Raw genomic sequence first — 21,594 nt, forward strand, 5'->3', positions numbered from 1 at the left:
TTCATGTATTAACTGATTTAAGCATTACAGTTACTGCTCCATAGAAAATATCTGATTCAAGTTTGTTTCCATGTGTCCTTAATAGTTGTGTCAGTATGATTTATGTTTTATTAGCCTCATAATTTAAGGATTTGCATCCAAAGGAACTCTGAAAATTACAAAACCCTCAGCCAACAATGTAGCAGTTCAGCCACCAGAGGGCACTGTTTGTTTTATTTTAGTCTAATCTACCCGAGTTGGGTTTATTTTAGTGCCAAGTTGTGTTAAAGTTTTATTGTGTTTGTTTCCGTAACTAAACTTTTTATTTAATGCAACAGCTTTTGGTTTGGTAAGTTTACGATCAAACTACCTGTCGCTTCGGTGTGTTTAAGCGTTTTAGGACGAGTTTGAGGCGTGTGGTCGCTCTAAATATAAAAGGTGCTATAGAAGAGAAACCCTCACAGGAAGTGTAAACACGACTCAAGGTCAAGTTGTGAATGTTTGCATCTTTGGGTACTGTGTAGAAACTTATTAGCCCTTTGTGACGAGTTAGTTTATATCCTAATCAGGTCTAAGCTTTTTCCTGTTATGTACTTGTTATTTTTAAAGAAAGCATGTCCTCATATGGGCCAGTGCATTTATTTTACAGCAACACAGTATAAAGTCACTACTGACTCTATACTAGTACGCAGAGCTGTGAGGAACTTAGTTTGTTCTTTTGAACTACTACATTGTTGCAGAAACATTGTAAACTACACTGCACACCCAAACCTCAAACAACTTCATTCACACAAACTGGAACATTACCGGGTCAACTGTCATAGTTTTCACATGATGAAAACTGGAAACAAAAAGGGACAAAGCATTTATTCCCAGAGGTTCGACTATCCGGTCAAAAATGTTAATGCTGCTCTTTTCATCCAGGGAAACTGAGAACCTTCCAGGCCTTCATGTCAGCTTCAAAACTGGCTTTTGTACTTTTAAAAAAACAAACAAAAAAAAACCCTCATTAAGTTTTAAGGAGGGCTTTGAAACAGAGACAGCATTAAAAAGCTATTTTTGAAAGTAAGACACAACAAAAAGATTGTTTCCGGGTGTACAACTGATACTGGGCCCATCCAGGGTGTACTGGAGAGGTGAATGTCTCAGCATGTCACTGGAAAAGCTCAGTAGACAGCTGGAGAGAGGGAGGTCAGGCCATCTCTTCTTTCTCTGCTGCCGCAACAACCCCGAAGAAAACGAACAGAGGTTTTTGAAAGCGCAGGAAGTATGCAGACGTGGAAGACTAACGGAAATCAAAACCCCATGAAGACATTCTCTTGGCCGTCTTTGGCCTCCAACATCTTATCCTGTAATTCACAAAGTAGAAAAGGGGATTAAAAGCGTGATGGCTCCACTTACATGGCGGACCTGCTCATTGCTGGTGGAGGAGATGCTGGACTCTGCTTCGTCCGTCCGCTCCATCCTGTCCGTCCTCACGCTGCCCTCCTCCTGCTGCTGCTGCCGCTGACTCTGTTGGTGTGGCGGGCTGCCGTCCTCCATCTTCGTTTTCCAGAAGCGTCCTTCCTTCAGGAAGCTCTGGTACACCTCCAGCTCTTCACACGCTTTTTTCCAACCATTGCTGCGCTTCACCTGCAGCTGCTGCACGCTCACCTTGATGTCCTGGATGTTCTCTGAGGGGATCCACGCTCTGCAGGCCAACAAAGAAGAACAACCATTACGATTGACAGGTTTCAAGCTCTATTCAACTTCAGTTTAGTGTTGAGAAATGATTTTAAAAGTAATTTAAAGTAAGAATCTGGTGTAAAACAGTCACGGCATGCGGCGCTGTCTGAAAACAATCAGAGGAGTCATGCTGTGCTTTGTTATAGTTGTGCTAACCTCTGGTGTTGATGTCCAAAGAAGCGTACGTCCACCTGGTTGTCCTCTCTCTGCAGGACTTTGGCTGGCCAGTAGCCAAAACCTTTCATCTTGGCCCAAACCAAGTCATGGCTGGGGCTCTGCCACGCAACACAGAGAAAACTTATCAGGAACAAGATGCAACAGACGTGATCAGCTCATTTACAGAGATCGTTCTGTAAATGCAACAGACATTCAGCGCACAGTAAAGCTGCATTTCTCAGCTGCCGTCAGCACAAATATTTGCACGAATAAAGATCATTTTTCTGCTGCTAAAAAGAATAAAGTGGAAATTTAGCCTGTTGAAGCCACTTTGTTTATACTCACACAGGGATAACAGAACCAGTTGTCGGGCCGGGCGTTCGACAGGTAGAAACAGTTCTTGCATAGCAACAACTCATTCAACTGGAAGACAGAGAGAGTGGGAGGAAAGAGAAAGGAGTGCTCATTGTCCCAAAAAACACATCTCAACTTGTCACTAATTAAAGTTAATGAAAGGAGCTGCGCGATGAACTCCAAACTGGAGTGTAAGAGGAAACGATAAAAAGACGATACCTCGTGACACGTGTCACTGAAGAGCAACCGTGCAATCTCGGCCTGGTCGCTGTGAACTGCAACATACAAAATAAGACAGCAAAACCTCTCAGTCTGGTCACATCAAGGTTAATACAAGAAAAATCCCAAACCTCAACTAAAACATCAGGACATGAAACACTTTGGGTAGTGATAGTAAACCTAATGGTTTCTGGTGTTAACTCCAGGTTTGATACTCAGTCTGGTTTTTGGGATCACTCTGAATTCAAACCCAGCAGGCGCTGCTGTTAAACAATATTTTAATGAACATCCAAGGAGAAATTGTGAGGTTTAATAATGTTCTGCAAGTCATCTTGTTGTTATGGTTCTTTTTTGTTTTTTAGCCTAATGAGTTCAGCTCGTGGAGACGATTCTCTAAAGCTTCATTGAATGTATTTAAAAACAAGCATTTGTTTCCTTGTTTAAAATTTGAGATTCAGGGCTTTCAGATTATCAAATAACAAAATTTTGTTGAGCCGTAAAAGCTCGACACGTGTTACCGGTGTGTTAATTAGCCAAACATAACAAGTAAAACTCTCTAATGTTAAGCTATAAGCAAACCAGGCCACAGTCACATGACTTCAGCACCACCACCAGCAAATCCTGTCCTCTGTGTGAGGACATCAAATGTCCCCAACAACTTACAGTCTCAGTCTGACACTTGCTGACATTCATCCTCTGATAAAAGCTACAAAATTCAGTTTGTTTTTTTAAAACAAGGCGAAATTGTCTAAAGCTAGAATTAACCACAGATTTTAAGGCAGCAAAACAAACAAACAAACAAACAAACAAACAAACAAACAAACACACAGAAAACCATTTCAGAAGCGAGGCAGATTAAAAGGACTTAAATGTCCAGGTGTACCCTGACTTTCATCCCACCACAGCTGGGACAGGCTGCAGCAACTCTGACATGGATAAGTGGAAGAACATGGATGGATGGATATACTGAAAAATTGTCAAATTGTCCAAAAATGATTCCATGCATTCAATTTATTGATAAAAACATTTAAAACAGACTAACACTAAATTTAATATTCGTTTTATTAAAATTGAATTCTTGTAAGATTCACTCTTTTTACAAAACAGTCAACATTTGGGAACTTTTTTGCTTTTTGTTAAGAGGAAACAGGGTTTACTTTAAACTCCTCAATCTAAGGTCGGTGTGTTTCATAACCAGTATGTGGCGACACATTGAACCCACCTCCGTACAGTATGGCAGTGTTGTGAACAATCATCTGAGCGTCTGCTTTGAACTCTTCAAAAGTCTTGTACTTTCCTTCAGACAGATTCTGAAAGAGTCACAAATATTGAAAAGAAATTTATTCAGGAGGAGAACGAGGACAAAGAGTCCACTCACATGCTGAGTGTGTGTTAGGTGAGTGATACAAAAGAGGTTACCACACACACACACACACACACACACACACACACACACACACACACACACACACACACACACACCCACCCCCCCCCTTTTGGCAGGAGCTGGATGTGATGCACGCCTTACCACAGCACAGCCCTGCCTGTCTGACCAAATCTTGCAAAATGGTTATTTGCAAACCATTCCCAGTACTTAAGACTCAAGTCAAATTTATTTGCATAGGGCCATTCCTCATCTTGCTAACTTTTTCTTGTGTTATGTGTTTGCATCACTGAACTGTACATAATACAATGTAACAAGTGTTCCTTTTAACATTTAAGGTTTCATGTTTGCTCCACTTGATCAGAGTCAATTTCTGTGGGGAGGAATTTGATCTTCCCCAATCAAACGCTGGTACCTATGTGAGTCCAAAGTCTTTCTAGCGCTGATGAGATGCCATGCTAAAGTAGCAGAGTTTTGAAAGCGGAGCAGAACAATATATTAGACAATACTGAGAATAGATTCCAGTGCACATACTTGGTTCCACCTCACAGCCTGAGAATAGCTTGACAAGGGTGTTAGTCCCATCACAAGCTGATTAGCTAATCAATAGTCATCTCAGAGAGCTCACTGGAGCGTTCGCTTTTCAGCGGAGAAATTACACAGTTTCATACCACGATGCCAGAACCCACTCAGGAGTGGATGAACTCAAAGTTCTGGACCCTGGAAAGTTTTTAGACTAAAACCAAGTTAAAAAAGGGGCTTCAATGTAATTCACAGAGATTACCTCCAGGTCTGTTGAAAAAAAAAAAAAAAAAAAAAATGTGGAAAAGAAAAATCAGCTTCTAAACTAACTGATGTCCAAATCCAGCTCACAGAAACAAGCCTGACAACCCAGATGTTAGGAGAACCCAGTACATGATTCTGAAAACAGCCTTGAAATCACAACCTCTGCACAGTGAAGGTCAAAATGGCTGTGAAAATAACACAAATATACTTAATCAGACAAATGTAAGCGGAGCTGTGATGATGCCGAGCTCCACTGTTACCTCTTGGATGTTGGAGACGTCCAGTGCAGTGTGGATCAGTCGTCTGTACATGGGATGTTTAGTGTCTTTGCCTTTTTTGTTCAGGTCCACTGCCTGCAACGTAGACGAGGTGTAACGATAAAACGCAGTCTGACGTAGAAAAGCAGGGATGTGTTAAAGGAAGGTGACGGAGTAATGAAGGAGGGGGAGCCTGGGAGGTCTACATCGATAGAGGCAGCATGCGGGGTTAATGATGAGATTTAATATGCCTTTAAGAGGGAGACGGGGGGAAGATAAAGGAGAGAGGAGATGGAGGGACTGAGTGTGGGCATGGAGACGTAATGGGAGAAAAGATGAGGGGAAGGGTTGTATAATGAGGCCTTTTTTTTACTATTACACTGATTCAGCTCCATATTTTTATTCTCGGACTTGAAAACAATCAATATTTATCATTAGTTTTTCTGCAGCTCCTCAGTTGAAGTTCGCGTCCGTCCACCTTTTAAGCCAGCACTCTACTAATCGGCTGCTTCTCACGAGTAGACCGTTTAAACATTAGGTGGGCGGGGCTTCTGATGTCACAGCCAGAGCCGCGCGTGCCTGAGATGAAACGAAGCATTCAGAGCAGCCTGAAGCATGACTTTTTGGCTCACAGGAATTTCTCGCACATATGCTGGTCTTATTATTGAAAAACCTCAGCGTGAGCACCCACAGCTGTATATGTGTAACTACGGTAACGAAACAGGAGGAAAAAGGATTTGTAACATGCAAATCTTGTAAGCTGGATTTCCATAGTTAGGTTTGATGACAACAACAACAAAAACAACCAGGAGTAAAAGTACAAGCTGTTCTCACCCTCTCCTTCATACGCTGGACAATGAAGCGCAGGTATTTACACATCTCCTGTTTGTTTAAGTTCTTCTTTTTACTTCCCTGATGATGTGCAGAAAGAAAGAAAAAAACCAGACAGACATCACATCACTGCAGGAAGTGTTCTGACAGTGTAATAGAAATACATTTCAATATTAAGTCATTATGGCCCCTGGCAGCTGTTAGAAAGGCAATATCCTGAAATATTAAAAGATAAAATCCTGTTGGAGAGAAACAGAAAGCAGTGTGGGACAGAAACGACTCTATGTGTGAAAAAAAAAAAGACTAAGACTGTAGGATCATCTGTTTGTAAAGACCAGCCTTATTCTTAATCATCAAACAGCCCACAATCTGTTCACTTTCTCACGAACGTGCTTGCACTCTTCGAGCACCCACCCTGCAGACGACGCACTGCCAGGGAGATCCTCCGTCTCTGGGCTTGCACTCGTCCGACAGACACTTGAGATGATAGACTCGGAAGCAGTTGTCACATGTTAGGACGTCACCCGGTAGGTGACACTCGAAGCAGTACCAGTCGTGGCTCTCCGTCTCCCAGTCCTGCAGCGAAGACACAGCAAAGCACAAGTTTGGGTGACCCCCCCCCTCCAACCCGCCAACCACAGCAGGGGAGGAAATGATTTTATTTTTTTTCCTATCCTCCATCCTTGATTAAAGCTAGCTCACTAGGATGTCAAGCAACAGAGCAGAGAGACCAGTTAATTCCTGAAAGTGTCAGGATTTGCCCCACTGAGAAGCATCAACCTGTTTACTCAGCACTGACAAGGACCATCAAAAGCCTCAATTTTATTGGTTTAGCGCGCCATCGTAATCAAGATTTCTATATGGATCCTACTCGTCCTTTTTCCTGATTTGATGTCTGCGATGTGACTCACTTTCGATTTTATATTTAATTTTTTGTAATTTATTGCTAGAGGACACAGGGGAGTCAGGTCAGATATAAACCCTAAGAACAAAAACTGACTGGTAACCTACAGGTAACATAGTCTACTGCTTTTTTGCTGCTCATGTTCAGATATGTCTAGAAAATATATGCAAATAGATTCTAGCACATGTGACTGAATAGCTGGTGGTATGATTGTAATATTAGGAACACTCGCTTCCCGAGTGCATTGCAGCAGAAACTTTTAAATACATCATTTCATTGAAATTCTACAGGAATCCTCTATAAATGCACACTGACCAAACTTCCTCACATAGCCTGGGAAAAAAAACCTTTTCATCCTGAATCTGATTATGGAGACACACTCTGTGCATCAGCAGTGAAGTCATTTAGCCCAAAAAAGCTAATTTGGACAAATAACACTGTCCTTGTGATAGCTGAGTAAAAGGTCAATGATTCAAAGTGTGAATCAGTAAGATCATCTGGGTGGAAATATCTTTCCTCTCAGAAAATATGTTAAGCTGGTTTTCAGAAAGAGCCCTTCAAGCCTTTTTCCCTCTTTTGTGGATATACAAGAATGAAAAGAAAAAAAGTGGTTGTGCCGAGTTCCTACAAGGTGTGAATGTGGTGAACGGCCTGAGTGATGAACACTACTACGGGAGGGAATCATTCGATTGTTCCTAGATAAACGCAAACAGGGAAGCGGCAGGGCAAAAATGCAGTTTATCTATAAATCAATGCAGCTGTTGAACAACTACAAAGAGGCTTCACAAATGCTAATATTAAAGTAGTGAAGGTTTATTTGGCGTTCTTAAATTATAAATTTATTATTTTTGTCGACCTTTCCTTTTCAAAACTTTTGTTTTAATTGCTTTTTTGTGGTTTGCTCAATTTTAATGAATGCCTGCTACTTCTCTCGGCAATTACTGGCTAGCCTTGGGGCCGGGCATCAATCCTCATTAGTAGGACCACAAACGTGTTTAAATTTCTGTAATGCTCTGTAATCTGGTTTTCTTATGCTAATGTGCAACATTTAACATTTCCCTGCGATGGACTTTAAGTAGAACTGCACAATACAGCTATTGCCATATAATTCAGCCATATTATTGTATCAGCCAATACCCAGCTGATCCTCCTCTATTCCCTGCTAAAAGTAACACAGTCAAGTCCGGCAATTTGTGACCGGTGACACAGTTTTTACGAAGATGGTGCAACAGATTAGAAATGAAATGATCAAGACTGCAGATTCTCAGCTTTAGCTCAAAAGTCTGAAAATAGAAAATACTGTGCTAACCACTGAGGGTGATTTTATTTTTCATATGATAACTTAAAGTTATTCTTGTCGAGTAAGAAGCCCCTGCTACGTCACCAGAAAGGAGTTTCCTCCTGCTTTTATTGAACTATAATTAAAAGTTGTGTTCATAGAGAACAGCCTGTGAATGGATGATGTGCAGGAGCATTCCACAGCGTATCCGTAGCATTCAGCAGGTCAACTGAGTTGCGCCGAGACGGGAAGTAAAATTCACGTACTTATCAGCCTGTCAAGAGTCCAACTCCTCCCACTCACAGCCTTGCCGACACAGTGGGTCCAGCAGGAGTCGTGACTGAGTGCAGCTCAAAAAAAAGGAAATGCAAAAAAAAAAAAAAACCCCCAAAAACAGCACTTCTATTTCTCTTGATTTCTTCTCCATGTGCTGCTATAGTTTAGGTTTTGATGGGGGTGAAGCACACTGGCTAATAGCTGCAGCAATGACAAAGTAGTAAAGAGTTTCTGATGAGGTCTGTTTGCCTTCTGCTTGCTCAATACTGAAGAAAATCTTTTTAAGAATGCATTTTCCTAAACAATCCTGACAAGTCTTTAAACAAAAGACGGTAACAAAAATCGAAAGTGCAGGAGTGTAACCCGCTGCTTCATATAGGGGATGAAACTAGCCATAAAAACACCTGCAGAACTCATTTGTCCTGCAGGTTTTTCGCATTTCTATTTTTTTTAAGCATCTCTTTCGGACCTTCAAATGCATCTCACTGCATCAAAGTATATCCTAATCCCTAAAACTCATCTGTAGGAGCCAGGGAAGCAAAAGGACATCAGGAGTTACAACTGAGGATGAACAGCTCAATCCTTTGCAGAACTCTTTTTACTGGTGAAGTTTAAAACAAATATATTAGTGTTGGAAGAAGACTTTATGAATAAGCTGTTCTAGTTATGATCAACTGTTTGTTTAAGCAATTAAATACTGTTCTCCATCTGTAACTGTAAATAAGAATGTTTATCAACTAGCAAAAAAAACAAACAAACAAAGGAGCCCTAATGTTGTTATGCCACACATCATTATTAATCGATGTTTAAAATAAGGCTCCAAATCGAGATGTTGTATTGCCTCGAACTCGAATGAAATAAGGAACTGAGGACGTATAAACTCAAAGGAGACGAGGAAAGAAAGTCAGAAAGTGATCCTCAGGTTTTACTTGCATCCGTTTTTTTTAAAAAGATTGGAATAATTTAATAGCTGATTGCACAAATTAATTACAAATTACAAAATGTAATTGCTGTTTTTATAATTTTATTCATTAAAAAAATAATAAATCTATGAACAAATTGATGGCGTGTTTAACAGAGCTGAAAATAAATTGAATCATTAATTGAAAAATTCTTTAAAGAACAAAAATTTAAGATAATTTTTTCTTTGGGGGGGGGGGGGGGGGCATAATTTTCAATGAACCCCTTGAATTAAAGCTGAGAGTCCGTCTATCACATCTCGCTTGCGTCGCTTTAAACCCACAGTGGTAATGCGCAGATTCAAACCTGCACATCTACATTGCCATTTCAGGCACATACAGGATCTCACCACTGTAGCAGTGATCGTGGTCAGACCACATATTTTCGTCCAAAGTTTATCTGGGAACAAAATGAGCTCACACGAAGTACAACCTCAAAGATTCCCAGCTGAACAGAACTGAAGGAGGGTTCAAAATTTAAGTCCGCGTAGATGTAAACACACTCTAAAAATCCATGCACCGATTCGTCAAAGGACTTCTAAAGCGTAATAGTCTCTTCACCCACACAAACACTTGAAAAACAGAGAGATGGTGCTCGTGTTCTGCTGAGTGTCAAGAGCCACTTCACTATTGTTGGACTGTCTGATGAAAGACAAGTGGCTGACTTCAAAAAGCCAGAGCTCTGTGAGCCAAGGACACGACGTCTGTGGTTTCAGCAAAGTGACTTTTAACACAAGTGCGAACAGATTTGGGCCCAAGCACAACGGATATTATTACAATAACAACGTTTGAATACAGACTCGGCAACACCAACACTAAGATAGAGATACGACTATAAAACTGTGCTTAGCTAAAGTTCAACTCCCCCCAAAAAAAGCCTTTTATGAGTTCCAATCACAGACTTCTCTTAACCGTGAAGCGCTTCTTTGCTTTTTGGAGGGAGAAATGTGCCCCGACTATAAGCTGCCAAGGCGAGGGCTTTGAGAGCGATAGAGGAAGAACCGAGGCAGTGAGAGTTGGCTGCCTTTAGCTTTACTCTGGTTAACAGCTCTGTACTGTCAGTGTCAAGCTGGGACACTCCACAGAGCCGGGCAAGGTCGAGCAGCAGGGCTAGCATGCCTTATTGTGACCCACAAAAAACAACTCCAGGATTCATCTCCATTGTAAGGCTTCACTCCCAGCCTACAAACACAGATCCATCACTACAGCACCATCAGTGGGCATTTTTGTTTGCCTTTGAGCAGTACCACCATTACTGCAATGTCAAGTAGCTATGGTTTGTACTGCTGCCTGATGATAGTGACAACTGAATAAGTAGTCGTGACTACTTAGTTGGGTAGAAAACCCTGACAAGGGTTTGCACTGCTGATGGTTTTTTGGTTGCCCCAGTTAAAGCAACTAACAGAATAATGAGCTGACTGAGATAATTTATCTCCATTTCAGTGGCTCAGAGGATCAAAGGCTGCTAATGCTGGTTAGCTAAGCAGTGGCTTTTGTTACATAGGTTACCATGTTAAGCTAGCCCGCATCAAACTCAGTCAAGCTCAATAAGAATATCTGTGAATGAAAAATGTCTGTGTTGCTATGACGAACAAAGTCCTTTCTGTTAGCATTTCTGATCCTGTCTCTCTCCACAGGCCCAAGTAAAATGTTTATTCTCAGAGAGAAGCACTAAGTTTGAGTTTTTCCAGCTATCAGAGCAGTTTGGAGCCTATGTTCATAGCGTGCAGACGTTTTAAACCTTGCTAGGGAGGCAACATTGCAACAATGGCTACTTGCCCGCCTAAGTAATTAAAATCTCACAAATCAACATATTTAATAGCAATGACACATCAAATATTAAATCTTATCCTTCTATAAAGTTATTCTATTGTTCAAGTTGTTTGCTAAAATATTTGATGGTAAAAAAATTTATCTTGACACATTAAATAGCCTCTCTTTTGGTGTCAAGTGTTTCATTTCCTGTGTGTATTAATTGTATGTGAGATGGCCCACCCTTAAGCACCACGGCAAACCCTGCACTCAGTGATGTTAGTTACAGTGTTTATGCACAGTAAAGAAACTGATCAAAGAGCATATCCACTCAGAGGCCTGTCAAGCTTTCAATAAAGTTTCAAAAACAAATGAAATTCGCTCGGGAGGATCTAAAGAATGAAAACAGTGTTTGAGCAGCGAAACTCGCTGAACGATGTCAAAATAATGGGTTAGTAGCTGCAATGAAATAATGTGCATGTAGACTCTTTTACTGTGTGTAACTACTGTCAAAGTGCATCAATACATCACATCATGTTCATTACCATGCATCAAATGAGTAGATTTAAGTCAGTTTAATAACCAAACTTTCAATAATCAACAAGCATTTAGGGGACGTTTAATGAAATTGATCCTGTAAAATCAGGTGAACCTGGATTTAATCCAGCCTGGCTTGAGGGAATGCTTTTAAAACTGAACTTTAATTTTTTTAAAGAACCTATTTGTGCTATTTTTGAAAGTTATGTTGTTGTGCAAATGCCATGGTTATCTGTTAGAGGACCAAATAAATCTTGAGGTCAACCAGAGGACACAGCTCACGCCAGCTGGACTGAATCCAAGCACCTGCGGTGGGAGAACTGGCCTCCATCTAGGCCCTGCTTCAGAGTGCTGCTCACATTCAAACTCTGGTCTGTCCGCTGAGTGATTACTAACCTGAAAGAACCAGTCGGCCGTGTTATTAGCAGCAGGCACGGAGGAAACTAAAGAGCACAACCACACAAACCATAATCACCCAGCTCCCCTCCCACCCCCACCTCCACTGTTTCATCAATTGAAAATGAAGGAAAAAAGAAAAAAAAGAAAATAAGCATGCCAGACAGAAGTTAAGACCACAGCAGAGCACACTGTTCTTAGAAGAACTACAACTACCAAGACCAAAATACTACAAACTCACAAATGCTTGCTACCAACCTGCGGCTATGCTAGCATTGCTTGTCATCTCACATGAGAATGTGATTGAGTTTAAGCAAACACCAATTGCTTTTCAAGCCATAACTTGATATTTGAGTATGTTTGGCTGGGGTTTTTTTTTTTTTTTAAACATCAGGAGACTTTGTGTTATCAAAATCAAGCAACAACACACCTGTAGATAAGTAGCAAGCACATATTTCATAAAGATCACTGATCACTTCCGCAAGAAATTTGGCCACGCAGACACAGCGCTGCAACGGACTTTCATGAAGCTTTTCACAGCATAACTGAATGACAGCATGTAATGTCTGGCAGTGCGATTACTGCTAACTCTAGGCCAGCAAGCAGAATGATTTTCAAATGGAAACCGGATGCATAAATTCATTTACGGTGCAGCAAGTGGACTCAGTCAAAAGCACTGCACAAAGACTCGATCTCTTGCTTTCAATCTCATTTTAAACGGCTTCTAACTTTTGCACCAACCAGACCATACTGTACGCTGTTTAGCTTTTCTGCAGCCTGCTTAAAAAGATTCACTCAAATCCCCGACTGCACTGCATGTGGCAGAACTGATTTCTCACAGAATGATGTTAGTTGAGAGGAGGGGAAAATGAGGGGAGCAAATGAGAACAAACCCTGGATTTGAAAATAACGATGCAGCCCTTACCTTGCTTCCCTCGGCTTTTGGATCCTGTGATTGCAAGTGATTCAGAGAGTAGTGTTTAAAAGTCCTGCTAAAATAACCTGGGCTCCACTGGAGCCTCAGTGTCATGTCCCTTAGAGACCCATGCCTTTCTCCACTCACAAAAGTATTCTGTGATGACCCACAACATATAAAGAGCCAGATCTATCAAGCTTTCTATGTTTCCATGACTCTTCTCTGGTCTGCAATCATAACAAATAAACCTGTTCTATTAAATCTGAAGTCAGTGTGAACTGTTACATGAGCACATGGAAGTTACAGTTGTTTTAGAAAGAGTAGAAAACTTAGTTTCCTATCAAATCAAATCACAGATTTGTGTTTTTCCTGCATTATGTTTCACTGTAGCTCACTCATGACTGATGATGCTAATGTTGTTTAACAGGTAAAGTGTGACATTGATACAGCCAGTTTTTGTACCCTAAAGAAACAAAAACAGTAGGATTAAAAACAGCCACAAAATACTTTACCCCCCACTTGCATTTGCAAAGTAATGCACACCACAGCCTTTTGAAATACAGATGGAAAAATACACAAAGGTTCTCCCCAGACAGTGATAAATTGAAATAGTGCACTCTGCACAGATACTGTGACAGACTGACTGTAAGAATCACTACACTGCGAATACTGCCTCACTACTAACTGGGGAAATAAAACAAGTATTGCAAATTTCAAAAGAAGTCTATCAATAAAACTGCAGAGCAGATGGCTTCCTTCTCAAGGCAAACGACAGCAGAAGCTGATGGAGTATTTTCTGCACATGCACGCTGAGTGGTAATTATTGAAGCCTTGTATTAATCTGAAATACCACTCCTTCCTACCCAGCTACCTCTGCTGTTTGGCACTTACTGCTTAAGAACGTGCCTGTATATCATCTGTGAACATAGTAAAAGACGTACTGTGTGCATGCTGTAAATTCATTACTAAAAACCAGCAAATATTTTCATTATAGACAATGGCTTTAATAGGTTTTATAGGATTATTGAGATTTTCCCCTAGCTAAAACACAGGACTAAAAATGATCGGTATGGAAACGATACAATCTGCCAACTCTTACAGGCTGCTAAAAAGTGTCAGCTATCAGTCAGATCAACACTCAGCTGTGCAGACCCAACTACTACTTTCTATTTGTGGCCATTAACACAAACTCAGACATTAAATTCACAACTGCTTGTGAACTTGATAAATTGTAGTGGGCTCACCATCTCATCCCCAGGCAGCCAGTATCCCTCTTGCTCGATGCCGGCCTTGGAGCCCTTGCAGCCAACGGTCAGGGTCTCCACCACCAGGCCGTCCTTCACAGCCAGGCTCAACTGTCTGGCGGTTTCCTTCGGATGCATGCCAAACACACGGCTCAGGTACCTGCATAGTCGGAAGTGGAGATGTAATTGAGGAAAATCAGAGGCAGCTGTGCTAATGACAGCCATTTTTTAATACTGGCTAAAGATGAACATTTAAAACGCGAGGCAGGCGGAAAACACAGCAGAAACATACTTGGATTAATACTGCTGGATGGGACAAAGACCAACACCTTTCTCATCCCTTAAACCAGCTCTAATTCGTGTACACATCCGTTGGAGAGGCTGCATTTTCCCCACCATGTTTAAATTAGCCGTCTCACTGTTTTGTAATTTTCCAACAAAACCCCAGAGCTACATAAATTAATTTACAATCTTCGGAAAACAGATTAGGGATACGTGTGGTATTTAAAATTGCAAGCAGAGGAGGACTTTTTCCATCAGCTTCCCCTCTCACGAGCGTACATTTACAAAGCCGATTCCTGCAGCTGCTCGCTGATTGGTAGGACAATTCTCCGAGCAAGGTCATGTATCGTCTACTGGGGCAGTCAGCCAACAGACAGACCACAGGATTTCCTCCAGAAAGAGTTGTTCGGCTGGCATAGGCCCAGGGGTGGGGATAGATAGTGAATACAAGTCAGAGAGTATTACCAAAGGATCTGAAATCAATGTACAAGGGTCCTCTGACCAGGATAGCGGAAGCTCTACTGACTACATGACATTTCTATTTCTATCTTTCTCTCTCTACACCATCGTCCTCCGAACCGCAGCACTTAAAAATAATCAACTTTTTTCCTGTTAAGTTCACCGAGTTTTAATCTCAAATTGCATCAAATGTATGATGTTGCAGGATGACTATTTTTTTTCCAGCTTAATATCTGTCCTACTCTAAGCAATGCACAAGTGCAACTAGTCCAATTTTTACTATAGTACAATATGGAAAGTAAAAGCTTTATTCAGCTCCTTTAATCCTTTTTGACTTCAGTCATTTTGTCAATTAAAATGTCAGATAACAGTTTTTAAACAGTTTTTTTGACTCATTTGTCACACAAATGAGGCAACATTGAAACAAATCAGCCAGCAAACATTCACAATTAAAAAGATGAAACCATCTAATGCTTGGTGCTTTGGCATAAAGCACAAAACGGTTGCCAGATTAACAACGTAGTTGCAGATTAAGAGATCTCCTCCACAAATCATTCCAGCTCTTGTGACTAGTCACACCTGGATTTAATTACCAGCCCATTCCAGTGTACGTACGCACCTTGTTTGGTTAAGTTGGCAAACAAACTGACATGGATTTTATATAAAGGTTTTACAGCAATTAAAGACACCAAAAGCAAAGAATTCAAAGGAATGCATCTTTTAATGTTTTTTCCCTTTATTTTAACAGATAGTTATTTTGTTAGATCAACAGAATAAAAACAAAATTTTTATAAATTTAACTGTAACCCATATTTTGGGTATTTAAAGTTAGCAGTTAGGTTGGTTAACATGTAACTAACTGATTCTAAGCTGCCTGATAGGCTGGTTAAAGATTAGCCTCTGCCTCACCAACTTTGTTCTCCTTCTACATCACCCATCACCTTTATAGCCACAAAGCCGACACGGTGAAATTAAGCTGCAGTGGGGCTGTAAAGAGAGGGGAGGTTGTACAGGAAAGCTGGTGCTATCCGTTGCATGCCAGTGCTTGCCGTTACCATGACAACACCCACTCGCCGCCAGTATTCATTTGGCAAGCCGCCAGGTCCCAAGGTGTTCGCCAACTTGCTGAAAAGAGATGTGCCAAGTGTTTCATTGAGTCTGTGCTCCATCCGCCAACTGAAAGGAATGACTGATCAGCAAGGTCTGCTTTGGGTGATTTTTCATCAATTTGCATAGTCTGAACAATGTGGAATTCTCGCAGCAGATAAAAACCAAGATGGTTAAAACGTCGTGACCCCAACCTGCTGCAGATTTAAGGTTTCTACAGCAGGAGCGAAGCAATTAGAGGGAGAGCTGACCACATGGCGAGAACAGCAATGAGCGAGCAGCAGCTGGAGACTGTCAGAACTTAACAGCTGCCAATCAAGGTATTGATCCATGTCTGGTTTGCCCTCCAGTATAAACAGGGCACAACACAACACCCAAAGCTTTGCCTTCGCAGCTTGAGGAAAAAAACCCAACTGTGAAATAGAAACAGCAATGCCAGACTAGGGGTGTGCAATATCAACCGGGACTCGTACTTTAGTCAATTATACGAAACCAACTTGTCACAACAAAGGACCGTACTAGACAGTTATCAGAAATAATAGCCACTTAAACTAATTGTTCATGTTTTACTGATGTTCAACAGATGTTTACTATTGGTTTTAAGATTTTTAGTGCAGAGACCCATCTGTCCTGGCAGACAGCAGCTGCATCCTTCCCCGTCTGGAAAAATAAGATGCATGACAGCCTCGTGAACCAGAACGATTTTACACGGCTTTGATCTACAAAATGACCCCGCTCGATTTACGCTTCGTCAGAGTCGACGCCATACAACTAGGGCTGCCACAAACGATTATTTTGATAGTCGACTAGTCACCGATTATTTTTGCGATTAGTCGACTAATCAGATCATCATCCATTGGACGTACAGCTTATTGCACCAGCAGCATCTGGTCTTATATAACTATCATTAGCTTACAGCTTGAAGTGTTTGTGCTAACTAAAAATAAAGACAAGATGGTAGTTTATTAATTTTTAATGAAATTTGCAGATTGTTTCGGTGAAGTTTAATAAACTCCTTGCTTTCTAAAATATAACAGGACACCGGAGTATATTCTCCAGCGTCTCACACTTCTGATAATCAGCTGTCTGCTTGACAGTTTTAGCTGTGCAAAAACTATAACTTTAATCTCAGCCAAACCGATTTACTCAGGAACAAATAAAATACTAAAGAAAGCCAAACAATAACATTTTTAAGTTATCTAAGTGACTTATATATATGTTTAACCTGACTAGCGAAAGACGGCGGTGGGTTTGAAAACGATTTGCCGGGAGTCCGGTGTTCTCACGGCTCTAGTTAGCCTTGCCCCCGTCTAGCTAACGAGCTAGTGGGTAACAGACGTCTCCGAAAACGTCGGAGCGCTTTTGAAAATATGTGGTGTCCTGATAAACTGAGCAGATATTTGAGGTTTACACAGCTACATTCTCGCCTGAAAATATGTTAAACGTTTATTTTGTGACCCAGAAAGAATAATAAGAGTAAAGTTAAAACTAACTAGCTGCCGCCATTGTTGACAACTGCGCTGGGCTGCGCTATGAATTCTGGGACACAGCTTCTTCTTCTTCGGGGTTTAACGGCAGCTGGCATCCTTGTACATGCAGTGCTGCCATCTTCTGTTTCAGTCCGTTATTACACTCTTAAATCCTGCTACTTATTCCTGCGTCTTTTGGGATCTAACAAAGCTTCAAACGATGCGTCGACTATTAAATTAGTCGTCGACGATTTTAATAGTCGACATAATCGTGACTAGTCGACTAATCGTGGCAGCCCTACATACAACCTAAACAAAGTGTTGGGGAGTAACGGAATACATGTAGCGCCGATACGTATTTAACCTCCTAAGACCCAAACTCTTCCATGGCATGCATTTTTTTTTTTTTGTGTGTCCCGTTTGGATCTTTAGCCATCAGAATTGTTGTCTTAAGGCCAAGAAAGATGCCAAGCAGATTTATTTTACCAAGTGGATCATCATGGCCTTGCCATATTGGTCCATTTGATTGACCTTTATTATAATTATGAATTTATTTTATTTTCAGTTGCTACAAACGGGACAGACATGACTGGGGGATAGGACAGGGAGAAAGAATGAAAGAAAGAGAGGGAGAGAAAGAAAACCAAAGGGGAGAAGAGACGGTGAGAAGGGGGGGAGAAAGAAAAAAAAAAAAAAGAAAGAAAAAAAAAAAGAAAAACAAACAAACAAACAAAAACAAAACACCTGGGTCACCTGTATGGAGAAAAAAAACAGAAGAGAAAGCAAACAACAAAGAGCAACATAATAATAATAAAAAAAAAAAAACAGCACCATCACAATAAACTAGCTAGCAGTAGATATCAGTAGATGCTAAATAATAAACGATATTGTGCAGCACGCAAGATAGACAGCGCACAATGTGCTTTGAGGCAGCAGCCAAGAAAGCTGTAGTCCGTGTCTGTGAACACCCGTGTGTACACCTGTGTGCATACCTGTGTGGATCAGCATGGCATGCATTTTTAATTTCTCTTTGATATCTGGGCATATTGGGACCCGATGAATGTAAAAACAAAGAATTACCAGATTTTTTTTTTTAACCTGATTTTTGTTTCTAAGAAAAATGAGAGCCACATATGAGGATATTTGTTTAAAATTTCGATAGAACAGTAGCAGAATAATGTCCTCGTAAGTGGATATCAGGCCATTGTTGAGCAAAATTTAGTATTTTGGTCTAAATAACCCATAATGTGATGTCCACATATGTGGACGGCAGGTCCTAGGAGGTTAAAATACAAAATATGAGTAACTGTATTCCGTTACAGAGTTATTTTCCTGTTTCATATTGTGGCGGGTCAGGACTGTTTGGGTTTTGTTTGACATGTTCTGTTGTTCCAGGTGGCAGCGTTGCGGTTGCCATGGTTACAGGGTGACGCTCTCTCTCTGCGACTGTGTGTTTCCTGGGTGAGAGAGTGGCTTTTTGTTGTTGTGCTAAGCTAACAGGCAGAATGCTACAGGCATCGCCCTAAAGCATGTAGCCTCATGGGCAGTGTAGTCCGTGCTGCAGGGAGAAGGGACTGCCATACACGTTATGTGTCTGAGCGCGAGGAGGGAGAAAAAGGAGGGTGGAAAAGTACGAGTTGTCATCGAACAAAAACGAGAGCTGGAAGCATGTAAATACAATAATAACCCTTCAGTAATAGTAATAAATCACACGGCAATAGTACATTCGTGTAGTTGTAAAAAGCAAGATAATATATTAAGATATATTATATTTCAGAATACATTACTCTTATTGAGTAACGTAACGGAATACGTTACAAAACACATTTTGGGGTATGTATTCTGTATTGGAATACATTTTAAAAGTAACCTTCCCAACACTGCCTAAACAGTGCATAAGCACTTTCTCCACAGGTGTGTGAATATTAACCTTGAAGGCCGACAGTGGCGCCCGTACAGTTTATGATACTAGCCACACTCTGTAAACAACACAGTCTCTGTGCCATTTCATCCATTGGAAAGAGTCAGTGTTGGGATTGCTATTCAAAGAAAGTAATGTATTACACATTACTTGTTACTTAAAACAAAAACAACAAAAAGTAATGCCCTATATTACTTATTTACTCACCTGAGAAAGTAATTCTTTCCATTACTCATTACTCTGTGACACTGTCACATAATTACCCCTTAACACTATAACGCTGACTCAATTCTCTATCTCAACAAGGATAGATATAATCTTTTTTTAAGTGTCTTGTATGAACACAAACCCAACAATGCAGACCAAATCTGAAAACCAACCCAAAGAGACTTTGAAGTGATGGCCACACTTTGAACTACAGAAACATGAAACAAGCCTGACAGCTCTTGCTACCTACTGAAGATCAGGCTCTGGCTGCTGGGCTCGGGTCAGCATGAACTCAACTACATCACCAGCTTGGGTTCTTCGCTACCTTTGTGTTAGCATGCGGTCTGCGCAGATGCCTACAAAAAGTCCAAAATCTGTTTTCTGTCCTTGGCGCAGTTTAAACTTTTTATGAAATGAAAATAAAAACAATGTCTAAATCTGCACTCCAGCTGATTACAGCCAAGTGCACAGGAAGAAGACATGTTTGAATTTTTTTCCTGTTTACTCAGAATGCAGATAATTGAAGAACGTTTGTAATGCAAGTAATGGTGTAATTGTGACTGATGACTGAATTTAGTACAGTAAGTCTCCTGAAGCACATAAGGTGCTTACAGTAATGCAGTACTCTGGATCACATTACACCTAGCACTCCTGGACACAGCAACATTTCAGTGATATTAAAAATGTTTTTGAGATGTGAAAAACATGATCAACTGTTCACATTCATAAACAATGTTTCACCTCTTCAGTTAAACTGCTCAGTTTTACTGTTTGAGTTTTACACTAGTGCAATTTTTTTGGAGATATGGTTGTATAAAGGGATGCTCAGCGACTCGACTAAAGTAGGTTGTAGCAGACGCGCCCCACTCAGATAGGCGCCTGCTACACCCGTCCAACCCTGAAACCAACACCGAAACTAAAGCCGTGCACAACTGAGGATACAGACACAAGCAACACAGATTTTAATCATCGTAAAATACGCACATCAAATCAAGCGCACACCGCATTAAGAACATTTTCACTGCTTTTTGACCTAAGTGAGAGCCCTTTCCAGCAAGAAAACTACTCAGACACAAATGCACTAGACTCTGCTCTCAAAACTACTTTGTCACAAAACATGGAAGGTGTTTGTCTACCAGCCTCAGTTAATTAGTGTTAATATACAACTTGTTTTTAGTAAATCAGTTAAGACTGGGATCAACACGTTAAAACGGCAAAGCCAGTCAGAAATCATCAGCTTTTATATTTATTGTATTATGTCCACAAATCAAACTTTGGAAACTGCTGCCACACATGCATTACTGAAGTTAGAGGATATATGTAAGATATAGTTAAAGTAAACTTTGATTCATTACTCATTGTTGAAGCAGGGGTCAGTCTCGCTCTGCAGACAGAGCTGCCTGACTCAGAGCGTAATAAGCAGAAACACGACATAGCTTTAGAGTAGAAATCTTTTATGTAACACATGAAAAAAAACAAAAACTATAGTGATTAAAAACTAAACGCTGCACAGTCCTAAAAGACATCAAACTAGACCTGAATCTATTACAATAATAACTGATTAGTCCACCTATCCCTGAATGACGCAGTTGTTCACCAAGCAGGCTCTTGAATGTGACGGTTTAAAAATAATTGTTTTAAGATCATCATCTTGGTCTAGGTAGTTTTCACTGTTTACATCTAGAAACTGATTAAACGAAAACACGTAATTACGGCTTGTAGCTGTAGAACAAAGTGATTACAGATATGACGCATTTCATTTTGGGTACATTTAAAATGAATTCAAAAACAAACATGAAGAACAATCCCTCAAGGGCATCCCACAAGGATAAATGGTGCTCATTTAAATACGATAACAAGCCAAAGGCAACATTAACGACAACTGCACAAAAGCATCTGTTATGCTGATGATAATTATTTGGCCACAAACAACAATCAAACAAATCGGAACACTTGTGTTTAGCATTTTGATGCTTTTCTGCCGGATATTATTTTGTAGTGGAAAAAAAAGTTCTTGATAACATGTTCACCGTTTTCTACCACTTGGAATAAAGGACCAAGCAAACAAATTATTGACAATGATGAGACGCAGTTTCAGCCCTACAAAAATAAAAATACAGAAAGAAATTTGAAAGCTTTTTAGATTCTAGACATCTTAATCTAGAGAGATTAAGATTAAAGATTAAGTAGGAAGA

General features: G+C 40.5%; 1 protein-coding gene across 6 annotated transcripts in view; it reads right to left on the reverse strand.

The window, feature by feature from the left end:
- The window catches only part of zmynd11 (zinc finger, MYND-type containing 11), a 33,381-nt gene that overhangs the window by 6,450 nt on the left and 5,337 nt on the right, over positions 1–21,594 (reverse strand). For 2 of the 6 annotated variants that reach the window (XM_004574584.5, XM_004574585.5), the window contains exons 3-13: positions 13,955–14,114; positions 12,720–12,743; positions 11,705–11,794; positions 6,106–6,267; positions 5,695–5,772; positions 4,864–4,956; positions 3,656–3,743; positions 2,434–2,489; positions 2,206–2,283; positions 1,861–1,979; positions 1,381–1,669 (exon numbers count right to left, since the gene is read on the reverse strand). In XM_004574584.5, the coding sequence (XP_004574641.1) occupies positions 1,381–1,669; positions 1,861–1,979; positions 2,206–2,283; positions 2,434–2,489; positions 3,656–3,743; positions 4,864–4,956; positions 5,695–5,772; positions 6,106–6,267; positions 11,705–11,794; positions 12,720–12,743; positions 13,955–14,114 (1,237 nt within the window). The remainder of the gene's footprint in view (positions 1–1,380; positions 1,670–1,860; positions 1,980–2,205; positions 2,284–2,433; positions 2,490–3,655; positions 3,744–4,863; positions 4,957–5,694; positions 5,773–6,105; positions 6,268–11,704; positions 11,795–12,719; positions 12,744–13,954; positions 14,115–21,594) is intronic. The other 4 variants (XM_012915831.5, XM_004574586.6, XM_012915832.5 and 1 more) reach the window with 4 other exon arrangements.

Source organism: Maylandia zebra, linkage group LG18 (assembly GCF_041146795.1).
Source record: "Maylandia zebra isolate NMK-2024a linkage group LG18, Mzebra_GT3a, whole genome shotgun sequence".
NCBI lineage: Eukaryota > Metazoa > Chordata > Actinopteri > Cichliformes > Cichlidae > Maylandia > Maylandia zebra.